The sequence below is a fragment of the Pyxicephalus adspersus genome, chromosome 9 (assembly GCF_032062135.1).
Source record: "Pyxicephalus adspersus chromosome 9, UCB_Pads_2.0, whole genome shotgun sequence".
NCBI classification, from domain to species: domain Eukaryota; kingdom Metazoa; phylum Chordata; class Amphibia; order Anura; family Pyxicephalidae; genus Pyxicephalus; species Pyxicephalus adspersus.
In genome coordinates, this window is record NC_092866.1 from 27,294,440 (window position 1) to 27,311,175 (window position 16,736).

A 16,736-nucleotide genomic window follows, 5' to 3' on the forward strand; every position below is an offset into this window, starting at 1 on the left:
CACACCCATTTGTACACGCCCCGTGGTAGATTTATTTCACTGGTAGATTTTTTTTTCATTAGAACACCGGATGGGGAATCCCCCTCCTCCGCAGTGTCTTGGGAGGAAGGGGATCCCCCATCAGAGATTTCCCTGCGGCAGCCGAAGGGAGCCACAACAAGGAGGCTGAAGAGCCGCATGCGCTCCGGAGCCGCAGGTTGCAGACCCCTGGCCTAGCCGGTAGTTTGTTCCGGCCTAATGCCCCTTGGCCGATCCGGCCTAATCCCGGAGCGGAGCCGAAACAAACTACCAAAGCTGGAGCCGCCGTAGCCGCATATGGCTTTTGAGCCTCCGTGTTGTGGCTCCGTGCTGTGGCAGCGGAAGTGTCAATGCTGGACATGGTAAATAGGGAACATTTCCTTTCAGGGGGCGTTCCTGGTGGGGGGCAGAGACATTAGGGCGGGACTCGAGAAAGAGTCCGGCTTGGTGTGCTCCTGCCTATCCCTGAAATGGCCTAGTGGCCAAAAAAAGTTTGCTGACCTCTGCTGTAGTGGCTCTGCACACCCCTGCTCTTGCCTGCCTAGCTAGAAGATCATCATGTGACCCTTCAGAATCCTCCTGTTCTGCTGAAGACAAGAGAGTAGAAGTGCTCCATAGCTGCAGGGGATCAATGTTTCACTGATCAACGGCTTTGGAGGATCTCTTAGTTAGCATCTGAGAAGTGAGGAGCCGCAGGAAGATGAAAGGAAGAGACTGTGTGGGCATGGATTGCTTAACCCCCCTAGCCGTAATCCTGAGTGTGACTCGGGGTGGATTTTACCTGCAAAAAGTGGTAATTCTCCTGGCTGATCCGGCCTAATCCCGGCCGGCAACACGTGGCGGAGACGGAACAAACTTCTAGGGCTGGAGCCGCCAGGGCTCCAGAGCTGCATACAGCTCTTAAGCCTCCGTGTTGTGGCTCCCATCCCTATTTACCATGGCCGGCGTTAACACTTCAGACCCTGGGGTAAATAGGGAACATTGTGTGGCCATGGATTGCTTAACCCCCCTGGCGGTAATCCTGAGTGTGACTCGGGGGGGATTTTACCTGCAAAAAGTAATCCCGAGTCACAGTCGCTATTCGCTATTAGCTAAAAAAAACCCACTTACCTTGCTCAATCAGTGTCCCCCGGCTTCCTGCTGGTCCCCACAGGTCCTGGGGACACGTCCTTCCTCGATCTCCAGTATGCAGCGGCGATTCCCGCCGTTTCCTGGTTTCTGGTGCAGGAGCCGGTTCGTGCGGGTGGAAATTCAAATAATTTTGTATTGGATTCATTGGTTTATTGGTTTCTGTATCTATCCTTTCTTGTAATTGTAAATTGATGATTTATTAAGACTGGCTTAAAACCAAAACTATTAGAGAAGAGTTTGCCTCTATACCTTTACATTTTTTTGACTAGGGTGTGGTTGTGCTTATTTCTAGGGATTTTTTTTTCGGGGGGGGGGGGGGGGGGATGGGTAAGGGGTACTATGTAATTTTGGAGGTCAATCCTAAATGAAATGAGGACTCTTGTGTCAGAGGAAGTATCCAAATCATGCCAGGTCATCATTCATACATGATTAGTTTAAAAAGCTTCAGTGGGGCCAAAACACTGAGACAATTAAAAATTAATAGTGGGAAAAAAACTGGGTATCTTTATCAGCATTGTAAATTAGCAGTATCAACAGGTAAACGCAAAGTTACACAATTTAAATAAACATGGGCATGATAAGGAACACTTATAATTGTTATGTACTTAGTACAGGAAGATTTTGATTTATAGATAAAATGTGCATGGTCTAGGCACAGATTTACTTTACTGTGATTGTGTTAGGACATCTAAGGATTTCAAGGAACATTTAGGTCACTGTGGGCCAGAAAATATGAAGTGCTCCCTTTTAGTAGCAATTGTACTTAACATTTCACATTTGTATTTTCCTTAAGATACAACCTAGAGATTAGAAAAAATAACTTCTAATTTTGTACTAAATTACAGGTGACAGAACTGAAGAGTCTTGCAAACAATGTGGTGGTAGGCAGCGTATCTTGTGAAACAAAGGATCTTTTCACTGCTTTACCACAAGTGGTTGCAGTGGACATTAATGATTTGGGAACCATTAAACTGAGCTTGGAAATCAACTGGAAGTAAGTGAAAATGGATAACAAGTACTAAGTAATAAAACTTTTTTTCTGGAAGTAGTTTTTGATACAGAAAATGTTTTTTTTTAACTTTTTATTATTATTCTTTTTTAGTAGATAAATCATACCATATACTTGTTGTACATTATCTTGCAAAACAAGCTGTCCAAACAAAATGTCAAAGCAAAACATAATAGTGCAAAACTACAAGGTTTGGAAATATACAAGGTATCTGGAAATATGTGTTTCAGTTTGATAACACTGTGACTCAAGTTCTACTCCTTTAAGTCTGTTAGTAGTAAGTTGAGGGCTTAGAAATAGGTAGCAGCAAAGCTGAACTAAACCCAAAAACTCACCTGTCTGTGATCCAACACTGGGTGCTGACATCATCCTTGTATTCCTCCGCTTCTGGAAGATCTGTAGGTAATGTAATTACATTTGTAGACACAAATGTGCCATTAAGCTTATTGTTCAATGGTTTTCTGCCACCCTGCCACCCCTTTTGTGTAATGCATTTCCTCCTTTTTGTAAGTTCCCCTCATTCCTATTGCAAGACAAACACTGAGGTGAGGAGAAAAATATTCTTTTTGGCATTCAAATCCCAACATCTTCTGCACCATGTTTTTGTGCTTAAATCCTTCTGCATACAATAAATATTTTGCTGTTCTCTATTGCGCTCTTTTGACAACTGGGCACAGGCATGGATCTTTTATTATGGAATGAAATTAGCAATATATAGGGAATCAAAGAATGATGAAATCTGACAGCTGAATTGGTGGGTGAAATTTTTTTACATGTTTTTTGTGCCTTGAGTGACACAAATAAAGATGCCCACACAAACACAGAGTTAACAAAAGAGTGAAATGTTTGTTGCAATAGAGGAGATGAAAGCTGTAGAAGACAACAGAGATAAATACATTCTAACATGGAATGTTTACAATGTGCCAAGGTCACTCTCCCACTGGCCACACTGTTCTGACTGGCAACAGAGACCTCAAAGCTGCAAATGCCTGTCTTAAAAACCATCAAGCAGCTAAGTCTACACTAAAAAAAAATATCATCCATGTTATCATCCCACAGTTCAAGCTACAGCCAAAAGAATGAAAACTAAATCACAGTTATATGTTTTTTCAATGTCTTTTTTTTATGGTACCTCTTCAACCAAAGGGTTACACAAATTACTCTGGCACAAAAGAATGAGACACAGCTTTGTCTGACTTAACCAGATATGATAAACAAAGTCATGTTCCAGCTGTAACAACTTCATAAAAACAATCATTTACTGGAGTCATTAGGGCCTGTTTATGTCCAGAATACCGTGCCAATGTAAACCAGTCAGAATTTACCTAGATGGGCAACCAGAGAAGGCTGTATGTCACCAGGATGTATGCTATATTAGATGAACAAAGCAACAGATCCCTGTGAAACCTTAAATTTTTTAGATCTTCAGCATACCTGGTATTGACCTGGTAACCGGTATTGACCAATGACCTGGTACTCTATGTACACTCAATTCCTGTTTTGGTCTAGTAGAGACTTTTGACAGTGGAGCTAAAGAGTACTTTGTCTCCTTAATCAAGGAAAATATGCACAAACTCTTGCCAATGTTAACTGAATGTGACCCAATCACCCAAAAGTAGGTGCATATTACCATTACTACTTAAGTCACTTAGCTAACCTGATTCTTTCTATAAATAATAACGCCTAATTCTTACTAATTTTTACTGGTAGGAGATATACTCAGAGTTAATAAAGTGAGCTAGCAGTGTAATGGTCCTGACAATGCCCCATATGCACATAGACTTGATTTAGAGTAAATACGGGATATGTATGTTTAAAAAGGATGCATAAACTATCCAAGGTTAACTCTTTTAAAACTCATGTACTGTAAAATGTACACACAATAGCCCTGATTTATTAAAGGTCTCCAAGGCTGGAGAGGATACACTCTCATCATTGAATCTAGGTGATCCAGCAAACCGGGAATGGATCTGGTCCAGTATTGAAAACATTTGCTAACAAATAGCAAATGACTTTTAAGAAATCCATTTCTGGTTTACTGGACCTAATTTAAAGACCTCCCACCCATACAAAGAAGTCTTGCTTTACAGTGGAACTTGTTAAAGAACTCCATTTGGCTTTTAAGTCAGTTTTGGCATTATGTTCCTTCAGACATAAATCCAGCAGATCATGCTACTAGATCAGTATCTAGAAAAGTTTTTTAAATTAGTTCCTAGTCAACAAGTTGTAAATTCTTAAAGCAGCCTGCAAAGAAAAATATTAATCATGGTAACTTTGATCTTTTAGACCCTAACAAAGATGCAAAGATTCACTCTGCCCATGCGTCAAATGTTTCTCCAAATGGAAAAGGCCTGTACATACTATTTCAAGGCTAATCCATATTGTCCATTGCTATAACAATAAATCCATTGGTCTAGAATTTTATTGTTGGTTATAGACCTCTTTGCAGAAAACATTGTACAAAGTGAATAATTCATATTTCATGGTGTACAGCAAAAAGTCTTTTCTTCATATGGTTTACTGCTCTTTGGGGCATAGCAGAAGTTTGGGAGTGGCATACAGAGTGGTTTGCAACTGTAAATTTAAAGGGAACGCATAATTGAACATAGTTGTATCTGATGATACCAGATATGGATTGTGCTGCCTCCAGCTGGTATATATGCAGTTTAATTACTCTTTTATATAAACAATTGTGCAATCGACCATTAAAGTTAACTGTCTATGGGTATAATTTTCACTTAATTCCACATCTAAAAAGCAATAATACTAAATTTGGAGAAAACTGATCACAGAGATTTTAGAGAATCTAAAAATCAAATAAGAAAAATCAAATAAATGTAATAACAATCAATAATCCACAGGTATCAAATCAATACAATATACAATTGGAAGGTTTCCTAATAAAAATGTGATACACAATACATTTCACGTGAATAATTCTTTTAAACATCCAATTTCAACACATTTTGCTGATTTTAAACTGCTTCTTCTGGATTATATTGTCCAAGGAGGAACATGCATTCATTAGTCAAGTACAGGGACAAAGACAAGTTGTCAGGAGAGAACGTTTCTGTCCCGACAACTTGTCAGAGGAGGTGGACATCCAAAAGCCACAGAAAGCAATGGGGACGCTTAGGAAAGATCAAGAAGTTGGAATATTAGCCAACCTGGCTATTTGATCATTTTAGATGGACGAATGAATAGGATTTATTTCCTTAACAAGACTGTACAAACACAGCTGCCTGTAAGTATAAAAAAATAGATGTATAAACATGGCTGTATTTGTTGGAACAGATGGGCTAATGTCTTTGTTCCTATGTGTGACCATTGAATGCATGTTCCTCCTTAAACAATATGCTACCGAGGAAGCACATTGAGCTTAGAGGTAGAGACAACAGAGACTGCTGACATTCAATTGCCTCATGGGATCAAGAACACATTTTTTCTACTGTTGGAGCAAATTAAACCATAGTTTTTTTTTGCCTTCCTCTAGATCAACTGTGTCTATGGGGTTTTCATGTGGGATATGTTTATTTCCCTAGTGGATGAACTTGATGAACTTGTGTCTTTTTTTTAAAGCTCATTAACTATGTAACTATCTTTAAAGGAATTATTCATGCAAAATGTATTGTATGCCACAGGTTTTTTTTTAGGAACCCCTTCAAATGTATAGATTTCATATCTATGGAATAAATTATTGTATTTTATTAACTTTATTTGAATGCCTAAAAAACACTGTGATCAGTTTTCTCTATTTTTAGTGCAATTTAGTTAATTGATCAATGTTATTCTGCCATCCTGAGATTACACTTTTTCCTTACATTTTTTCATTGTATTCATCCCATTGTTTAATGCAATTTTGTCCCTCCACTTTGGAAGTTCTTACCATTCGTTCTGCAAGACACACTCTGAGGATAAGAGAGAAATAATCCTTTTCACCAAATACCATCAGGCATTATATTGTTTGCTGGAATCTATCTGCAAACAATAAAGATATTCATAGATGACAAGTATGCAGTGACAGTGTGCAATGTTCATTCCAGCTAGGCATAGAGGTCTCAGAAAGGGACAATTCACTAGTTCAATACCTGGTTGTAATAACATGTTGTAGTGTTTTCAGAAAATTATGTAACATATTGTATATGTGACTACTATTGAGCATGATTGATGTGCATTTTACTGTTTTACTATTTCTATACATGTCCACTGATTTCATTGTGTACTCGATACAGGTAGTTCTGACTAGGGATTAGCGAGAATATTAGGTTTGATCTTGCAGCAAATCGGGCCTTTCACGCTTGACAAAAATGTAAGCAAGAACGGCCTTCTGATTCACCGAGAGGTTGCATCATGCAACCCTGGAAATCCTCTGCGATCCCCGGGCACTAGAGGTTAAGTAACCTCTAGTGCCCCAGGGATCCCACAGTCTTCTCAATGAATGCAGACACAGCTGCAATCATTGAGAAGATGCCCAGCACAGGAGAACCTCCTGACATTGTAATATAAGTATCTCTTACAAATTATACATTTGTATCTTTAATAAATGTATCATTTGTAAGAGATCCTTATATTACAATGTCAGGAGGTTATCCTTTGCTGGGCATCTTCTCAATGACTGCAGCTGTGGCCGCATTCATTGAGTAGAGTGTGCAATTCCTGGGGCACTAGAAGTTAATTAACTATTGACCGTGGGAACTTTGGGGTCACAGCTGTGACTGCAGGTGATCCCCGGGGCACTAGAGGTTAATTAACCTCTAGTGCCCCGGGAATTGCAAACAGGGAGATTCCTAGGGCTGAATGCAGCTCTGGGAATCCTCCAGTTTGAAATTCCTCTTCCGAAGGTTTCGCGAAATCAGTTTGCTGAAATTTCGTGAAACTATTGGAAGTTCCAGGAAATTTTCGAGAGAATGCCAGGGAAAGCATGAACTCATTTCTTAAAAAAAACCACAATGCAAGATATGTGTCTTTTAGATTCTAACAAAAACAAGAAGATGCATTCCCAAACAAGTTATAGTACATTTGTGTAAACAAAACATTATTACATATATACCCTAACATAATGATTTTTAAGTGCATTCCTGTTGTAATGAAAGGCATATTTTAATAGATAAATTTGAATTCCCTGGTGCTATGAAATTATACTTTTATGGCATTATACTCAATAATGTTATGAATGGCATTATTGAGTAAAATGCTCTTTCATTTTCATGTGGCTCCCTACACAGTGCCAAACTTTGAACAAGGCTTTAAAAACATGGATTTCTATTTATCTTTTATATTTTTGTTTTTTCCCTTTTTTTGCAGTCCATTTGATAAAGATGACCAACCTTCTGCAGCTAGCACAATAAATAAAGCTTCCACTGGGAACAAACGATTTTCCACATATAATCCTAGTCCCCCAGACACCCCATCACAGCGGGAGCATGCTTTCTATGTAAGTGCCTCACTTGTTTGAACTCCTGTTCATGTAATTATTTACTATTATATTATTATTTTGATTTTTCTTTTGATGATTTTTGGATTGTCTATGCATCTGACTGCATATAATGAATTTTTAGCCTATATTTTTGGTGAAAGATATTTTTTTCATAAATAGTTGAACTTTCTTTTCCTGCAGGTTGGATTAAATCTGGATTTGTCATAGAAGGCATACCACTTATATCATACATAGGGTTTTTTACATATATACATTGCCCTTTAGATCTCCCACCATATCGAACTACTGTGAACATTCAAAAAGAGCATTAGTGTTTTCTTGGTCTGTAGGAGCAAGATTTAATTACAGGTGCACTTTATTAGTCGTATTACATGCTTTTCAATATACACTCATGGAACTGAACTTTGATCATAATACTTTTTTATTATAATAATAATATCATTGCAATTTTTGCTTTAGCCCTCAATCATATTATACAAATACAAACAAATACGAAAACAAACAGATACAAATAAATACAATCAGATACTAAATAGTTTTAGTAGATGCACATTTCCATGTTTTCAGGCTTGGGAAAGCACAACTGGCCAAAGCTTCACTTGATCTGATAAACATTAACTGAGAAATTGTGTCACAGCTGCACATACACTCATGTCTCCTTCAGCCAAGGTGACTCATTGAAGGAGACATGGGTAACTACCAGAGTAACTACTATGTAAGTTAGCTATAAGTAGAATTATTTAGTGTCTGGGAAGATGGTAAATTTCTCATTTGTTTTAGGTTTAGAAATGTTGCCTTTTGAGCTTCTGTATTCCATTTATCTCTTAAACCCTTACTACTCCAATCACCATACTAAATCCCCTCTCCTATTGTGTGCTACATCGCCCACCTCTTAGATTGTAAATTTTGTTTTAATAAAAGAGTTACTTTTATTAAAAGGATACGAACACACGTGAGATAAAAGTTGGTGGTAAACCAACGATTAACTATTGTTTCAAGCGATCGTATAGTGCATGATTCTGTAAATGCTGTAAGGATACAATCGTTCAAAGATGATTAACAGATAATGTACAAACACTAGATTGTTTGAAAGATGCTGTAAATGATGTGCAGAGGAGGAAGTGATGTTGAAGAAATTAAGGCACTGTGAGATAAAAAGAATGTGGTCAGGAACAATTTGGTCATTTTCTCAACGAATGTTCGTCCAGAAAACTGTTCAATTACTTATTCCTGCAAATGCCTTTCCATGTGCTTTCACGTAAAAAGAAAGCAGCCCTTTCTATGGTGTTATTGCTAAGTGAACAACAAGATGAAAGTGATCTGCAAGGACAAATTGTGAAGAAACTCACAGTGTGATGTAAAGATTGGTTGATGGACCATGACACCTTTTCCCATGAGAATCTTCTATGTGAACTGTGCTTGACATCCCCAGAGGACTTTAACAGTTATCTTCAATTGTTGTATGAGTGCTTTGAAAAATTACTTACAGCAGTAGAACCTTTTCTCCAGAAACAAGATGCTTGCATGAGAACGTCCATACCAGTTGAACAGAGGTTGATCACCACATTGAGATTCCTTGCCACTGGAAGGTCTCTGCAAGACAAAAAGTTCTCTTCTGGGATCTCCCTGCAAGCAGGGGGTCATATAAACCGTGAGACATGTGTGGCAATTAATGAATGAACAATTGCAGTGCACCTTTTGGCCCACAAATGGATCAAGAATCTGCTACAGCAGCACACATGGCACAGAGGAAAAGCAGCAGCCAATCCACTGGTCTAGTGGATCTTCAGCATGCAGTACTGCAGAATGCTACTATATCAACTAAATAAAACCGTATAGAGTACATGTACATGAAATACAAATCTGCAAAAATGTTTAATTTTTGTAAACTAGTTCTGAGCCTAACAAAGTTGTACAATAAATTTACTTGTTGATAACTTACCTGGTCCTGTGTCATTAAAATGTCTGAAGTGTCATCCAGGCTCTGTGTGCTCATGCTTCCTTGAGGTAGCCAATTCCACATTTTCACACACCTTACAGGGAAGAATCCCTTCCTTATCTGGACCTTAAACTTCTTTTACTCTAGACGCAAAGAGTGCCCCCTTGTGCTTTGTAATAATCCTGAGGTGAATAATTGGTGATAGAGTTCTCTATATGGACCATTTATATATTTATACAAAGTGATCATATCCCCCCTTTAATGTCTCTTCTCAAGGTAGAAGAAATTCAGTTCAGCTTAATCTCTCCTCATAGCTGTGCTCCTCCATTCCTTTTAATAGTTTAGTTGCCCTTCTCTGTGTTCTCTCCAATTCCACAATGTCTTTTTTGGAACTGGTGCCAAAAAATGTTTACTTTATTCAGTTCTTTCTTGAACACCATATGCAAATTTTGTATTTTGTGCTTCACATAGTTGATAATGCCAGCAGGATTAATGGTTTTACACAGCTCCACAATCGCATCGAAGGCCTTCATTCTAAGATGCTTTTTCAAATACTCCCCACACTTTCTTTCTTTTTCTCACACTTTCCTTTCTCGGACATTGAAAATATGGGTAGAGTTCAACAAACTCACAAATGAAGTCTGGGTTGTTAAATGCATCCTAAGCCATGATCTCTGTAAAACATAAAAGAAAAAATTTGATTAGTCACCTTGAACGTAAACCACCCACCCTAAAAAAAAAAAAAGAAAAAGCACAGGCAAAGCACCCATACCTACCTTAATAGAATGCTCCACGAAAGAACGTTCTCTCAAATATCGCTGAAACGAAGGTTCATATGAACGAAACCTTGTTGGTGAATGTGCAATCTTTCTTTTCACAATACCCAGCAATCCTTGTGTTTCCTGTCCTGTGACATCATTTTCAGTTTTTCAGAACTATACAAAACATGCCATAGCCCAAACAAAACAGAGAGACACAGAGGAGGAGAGCTACCCCAATAACCTGTATTGAGATGGACGCTATGGTGAGCATTCTGGATAGGGCTAGCTACGACAGCAGGAAAGCAGTCTATCCACACCCCAACACCAGAAAAGACTACATTTTAGAAAAAGTGCAAAAGAAGTTGGAGGAAAACTATGGAGTGCTTCATTCCAAGGATCAGTTTAGGAAACACTGGCCTGATCTAAAGAACATTTGGCATTGCCAAAAAACGTAAGTACACTTATTGTATTTTAAGTGTGGGTAGTTTTAATTAATGGGGATAGGTGATGGAGAGGGGTGGTTGTTGGGGAAAACTACATTTGTGTATGCAAGTTAGTAATTTAGGCGCTTTTTGTGTTTTAGGCCGATGCACTTTACAAAGAAAAAGGATGGTTGCTGAAAAGGATGCAGAAATTGCATGCATAAATACCCCAGTCCATGTGTCACCTGGAAACTTATGTGTGAAAAATCTAGAAACTTGCTATGCTTTTTTTTTTCCAAACAGGTGACTTTTCAACTAGCTACGCTACATTGAGATTGTCGGAGGTGCTGAGGGCTGCAGATCGCGTGCTGATGGCTCCGAAGACAGAGGTGCGGGAAGCACAATTGGAAAAAAATTTTCATGTACAGTTTAATTTTTATTGCAAAATAAAATGTTTTATACAAAACAAAGACAAAAAGTGTGATATATATATATATTTTTATTGATTGCATTTTGTCAATTTGATAGAACAACAAAGACCAGAAAATATGACAGCGTGGGAACAGAACAGCTATGGAAAGTGATGCAGAAGAAGGATAGAAAACAGTGCTGGAAAGTGATGCAGAAGTGCACTTTTTTCTTCAACGTCTATCAATCGATCAGTTCTTTTCCAATTACTTTTGACATGTATACGAAGCCCTATAACAGACTATACCAGACAGTTATAAATATCTGAAATCAAATATATTTCATATAAATGCCTAACATATTCTAAATAAGGTCCAGAAACACAAACCCGTCACCATGTATGTAGACCTTGACGGGAAGGATTTGTTAACGTAAGCATACCTGACACTGTGCATTCCAAGTGTAATATCAGACTACCACCCTATATGTAAAAAGTGTATCAAAATCAAAACTCTGGTAATTTTTGAATGCTTCATATATTCACTTGGCATAGCTCATGTTGTTGAGACAGGGAATACCTAGAGCCCTCCTCACCCTTTCATAAACTTCTAAATTAATGGGGCATTGGAGCAGAAAGTGTTCTATAGTATCTTCTTTTTCTCTACCATCTGGTCTCAAAACTCACACTGTCTCTTGAGGGCTGGTGCTGAGAAATCCTCAAGTAAAGTTTACAGTGAAAGGTGAGCCAAGTCAGGTCCCTAAACCTCATGGGTATCCTTTCCATAATAATTATTCTCAGCCCCTCAAACCTAGACTTGGGTAATCCTTTAAGGCCAATGACCCAATGATCCTAGAGAGATTTTTAATGTCCTCCGCTATGATCTGCCATTATTCCAGAATTTCAGTCTAAGGGTAACATAAGTTGTAAGCCCCTTCATCTGAATCCTTGTTTTTCCCATTTCCCCCAATTTCCCACTCATACAAAAAAAGGCTTAAATCAGGACTGTAAAATTCCCACCCATCCAGGATTCCAGAGGACTTAATCAGGCACCAGTTCTCATATCTCGATGAATCCTTCCCCTTTGCCTTTTTGAGATATGGAGAATCACAGTGAATTGCCTCATAAAAGGGGATATCAAACTTGGGCTAGGTAAACTAGCGATAAGTATTTTACAATATATTGTAATAGTATGTGTATAAAATTTATTTTTTTTAATTTAAAAAAAAAAAAAAAATATATATATATATATATTTTTTTTTTAATGTATTTAATTATTTTGACATGAATTTGTGTTTAAACTTTTTATACTTATACTATTATTTTATACTGTAAAAAAAATTTTCATGAAAAACAATGTACCAAATCTAGACAGAGATGAACCACTCAGGAGGTTAAAGGAGCTCCCACCACTCTTAACTTTCTACCACGCCGCCCCTAACAATGGAAAATTTGCTCGCCTAAAATGTAGTGTTTTCAAGTTTCCATTCATTGCTTGCTGTTTACAACTTACATTAAATAAATTATAATTTGGTCACTGCTACCCAGAATTTGATTTAAATGTTATAACTCATTATAGCAATATTTAAAAATTCTATGTCCAGTAGAGTATCATACACACTGACTGGAACATTTACGCTCCTGGTGTGCGTCAACATGGATCATTTATTTATGCATATATTATGCAGAGCTTTACAAAGCCTATAGTCTTGTCACTAGCTGTCCCTCAAAGGGGCTCACAATCTAATGTTCCTACCATAGTCATATGTCATTAACACAAACTAAGGTCAATTTTGGGGAGAGCCAATTACCCTAACTGCATATTTTTGGGATGTGGGAGGAAACCAGAGTACTTGAAGTAACCCACACAAACATGAAGAGAACCTGCAAACTCCATGCAGATAGTGGCCCTGATTCATCAATAAAATCCGCGCTCGCTGGAAGCGCGAAAGTACGCGCGACCAGCGAGCGCGGTTTTCCGCAGTCCGGAGTCGAGTGCGCTCGTACACTCGCCTCCTCACTGCCAGCCGGATTCCTGGCTTGATGCCATTAGAAAGAATGATTTTTTAGGGGAACAGTGACTTTTAATGCAAGCTCGCCAGTGTAAAGCTGCCGGAGATGCGCGGCTCTGGCCGCCAGCTTTTTCAGTTTAAAAAGTTAACATTAGAAACATCGTATTAAGTATTTTAAACAGGTTCATTACAATAAAATAGCTTAACTGCTTTATTTCAACTTACGTGCGTTAGGACAATTGATAACCGGCCCCTGTGGAATTTTCATTCAGTCGGCTGCCACCTGCGCTTATGCATGTTACTGATACGCCTAGGATCACTGGCGTTGGAACATCTAAAATTGGGGCATGAGAACATTATCACCAGCGATAAACGTCCTCTTTCTTTGCACGACCTCTAGGCACATCTGAGGGATATATTTTTCTTTTCTTTACTGTGGTTTTTAAGAAGAGCATTAGAATTTAAGCAGACATTTAACATTAGACTACATCAACAACACAGATAGGACCCATTGTGCCTTACGTGCTTTAGACCGCTCGAGCTCTTGATCTAATTTTGTGGTCGTTGGTGTTGTCAGATCAATAATGGCTGGTGGGGCATTCTCCTTTAGCCCCTTGCGGTGTTCAGAATTGCGTGTGTTCGACGGCACCGTGTCTAAAGACATGGTATTTTCCATAGTCGTTGCTCTATTCACAGTCCTTAGAAACTTTATCAGCGCTAGCTCCTAAAATTAGAACATGGGAACATTATCACAATCAATATAAAATAAGAAACATCAATACTGTTATTATGTATACATCGGCATTCCTTACAGGTCATTTGAGATGTCAAAGCGCAGACTCCCGATTCGTCTGAAAGGATCAGCAAAGTGTTATCTCCCCAGGCCATCTGAAAGAGTTGCGCATTTACGGGGTATGACACGGGTGTTTCAGGAATAACATCACACAACAGCATTTGAGAATCGGAAATAAAATCCTCGTACATTGCGTTATCCTCATAATAGGGCATCTCTAAAACATTTTTGAGCACTTTAAATTATTATTCATTGATGCAAAATATGAATAACTAAAGTTTAAATTTATCTGTTTTAAAATAATATATTTAAGGATATTAACCACCTGGGTGTTTCACTGATGTCTAGATTTCTGTACCAAAAGCAGTACACTGTTTTTCATGAAATTTTTTTTTTAAATTGTAGACCTGTAACTTACAGAAATATTTCTGAACAAGGGTCTAGTAGATATCATGAATAAAAAAAATGTTTGAAACACACAATCATGTAAAAAAAAAATTTACTTTTAATAAAATTAATTTAAAAAACACAAAAATCAGCCTAAACAAGAATACATAAAAAAATCAAAAATACTGAAAATGCAATAATTCGGTATACTGTATAGTAATATATTTTTCTAAAACACCTCCCTAGTGTGGTAAATTTTAAGTCCAACGTCACATACCTATAGACAAAACCACATAAATATATTTTGTATTGTTTTGTATTGGATTGGATACAGGACTTTGTAATGAATCCAATACAAAATAATTGAATTTCCCGCTACGACCCCCATCGACGGGCGCATGCACGGACATCATCAGGAATCGCCGAAGGACGCGTACACGAACGCCGGGTATTCTAATTCTTTCCGAACTTCTGTACTTCCATGCAAAAAGTGTTAAGTTTTTTGCATGGAAATTTATTTTAGATTGTAGGCTATAATTCACCAAATTACTCAATAATTACTTATAATTCACCGAATTACTGCATAACTCACCGAAATATGTCCAAAATTTTATAAAGTTAATAATAAATTTTTTTTTTTATAAAACATAAAAAAATCTTTAAAAAAAAAATCTTTAAAAAAAAATTGTGTATATTGTAATGTAATTGTACAGTAGCTTATATAATATATATATAATACAATTATATATATATATATATATTATATAAAGATTTCTTTGTATTGGACTCAATACAGCTTTTTTGTATTGAGTTCAATGCAAAGGTTTTTGAATTTCCCGCCCCGCCTCCCGTCCGCACTGACGCATGCAGCGACGTCACCGGGAAACCCCGGAGATCGTCACTGCACTCGTCAGATGAAGACTGAAGACAGAAGATGTGTCCGGAAGAGCTGCGGGGACAAGGTAAGTATTTTTTTAGAGATCGACGCTGGAACAACAGAACAGATGATCACAGCGGGACCAGGTAAGTGATGGGATTTAACCACCTGAGAAAAGTTCGGGTTTAACATTTTTTGCAAGTGTTTTAAACCCGAACCAAGGTCGGGTTTAACAGCCGGGTGGTTAAGGATTGAATAATAAAAATAATAATAATATTAAGCGGTTGTTGATAAAAATTGGTAAAAGCGTATTATAATCTTTTTCATAAAATGTTAAAATACATAGAAAGAGTGAAAAACTATCACGCTGTTAAACCTAAGCATATTATGTATAAAATAATATAGACATTAGAAAAATATGAATCATAAACGTTAAAAAAAAGAAGTGTTAGCTTGCTATCTTATGTACATGAAACTAGTCGTCTGTGTTTTTAAAGACTGTGTACAAATAAATATGTATAAATTAATACCAATAAATCATAAAATTATAATAATTACTATTTGTTGATAGTTACAAAAATCTTTCAAACAAAATATTATATATTTTTACCTTAAACACGTTATCAGTAATGACAATCTGTTACACACAGTCTGTTTTGCGCCACTCCAGAGCAACCCCCAGGTCAGTGGCAGCTGACCAGAGGGGTCAGGGTACTTGGTGCAAGGACCGAGGGGCTTGGGTGGCCAAGAGGGTGATGACAATCAAAGTCCAAAAACAAGATCCGAGGTCAGGGTCAGGCGGCAATCAGGCAAAGGTCCAAAAACGTAATCCGAGGTCAGGGTCAGGTGGCAAACAGGCAAAGTCCAAGGGTAAGTAAACAAGGTCCGGTACACAGTAAAATAAACACCTTTGCACTAGGAGTTACACAGGGTAAAACCTTAAGATTGCTCAGGCAACTTCCTGTAGGAGGTGCCTTTAAATACCTGCAGAGATGCAGCCATAGGCTGTAGAAAACAGAGGGTGTGTATGTGTTACCTTATAGATTTAAGAGAGACACACCCACGCCAGCTCAAACACCAGAGCAAGTCTCCAGCAGGAAGGAAACTCAGGCATGGAACACAGGTAGTGGGGTTACTTTACCTGAAACATAGGACCCGGCGCCTGTGCCTGCAATTAGGAGCAGCGGCGCCGGCACGACCTGCAGGGCTAACAATATTATATATTTTTCCTTAATCAATCTAATTGTAAAAAATGTAAAGTATAATATGACAAAATTACAAATATATATATAAATAAAATGTTATATGAATTAAACACATTTCAGTAAAGACAATCTGTTACACACAGTCTGTTTGGCAGCACTCATACAAAATATTATATATTTTTCCTTAATCAATCTAATTGTAAGAATTGTATTGTATAAGAATTGTATTGTAAGAATTGTATTGTATTGTATTAAGAATTGTAAAAAAAAATTGTGTATCTACCTAAAATTACAAAGTCCTAGGGTAGGCTGGAATATTGATTATTTTTTTAATCCTGA

At 37.7% G+C, this 16,736-nt stretch overlaps 1 protein-coding gene across 6 annotated transcripts in view; it reads left to right on the forward strand.

The window, feature by feature from the left end:
• Positions 1-16,736, forward strand: part of RIPOR1 (RHO family interacting cell polarization regulator 1) — a 299,897-nt gene that overhangs the window by 172,614 nt on the left and 110,547 nt on the right. For all 6 annotated transcript variants that reach the window (XM_072422972.1, XM_072422974.1, XM_072422976.1 and 3 more), the window contains 2 exons: positions 1,995-2,143; positions 7,463-7,592. In XM_072422972.1, coding sequence (XP_072279073.1) covers positions 1,995-2,143; positions 7,463-7,592 — 279 coding nt within the window. The remainder of the gene's footprint in view (positions 1-1,994; positions 2,144-7,462; positions 7,593-16,736) is intronic.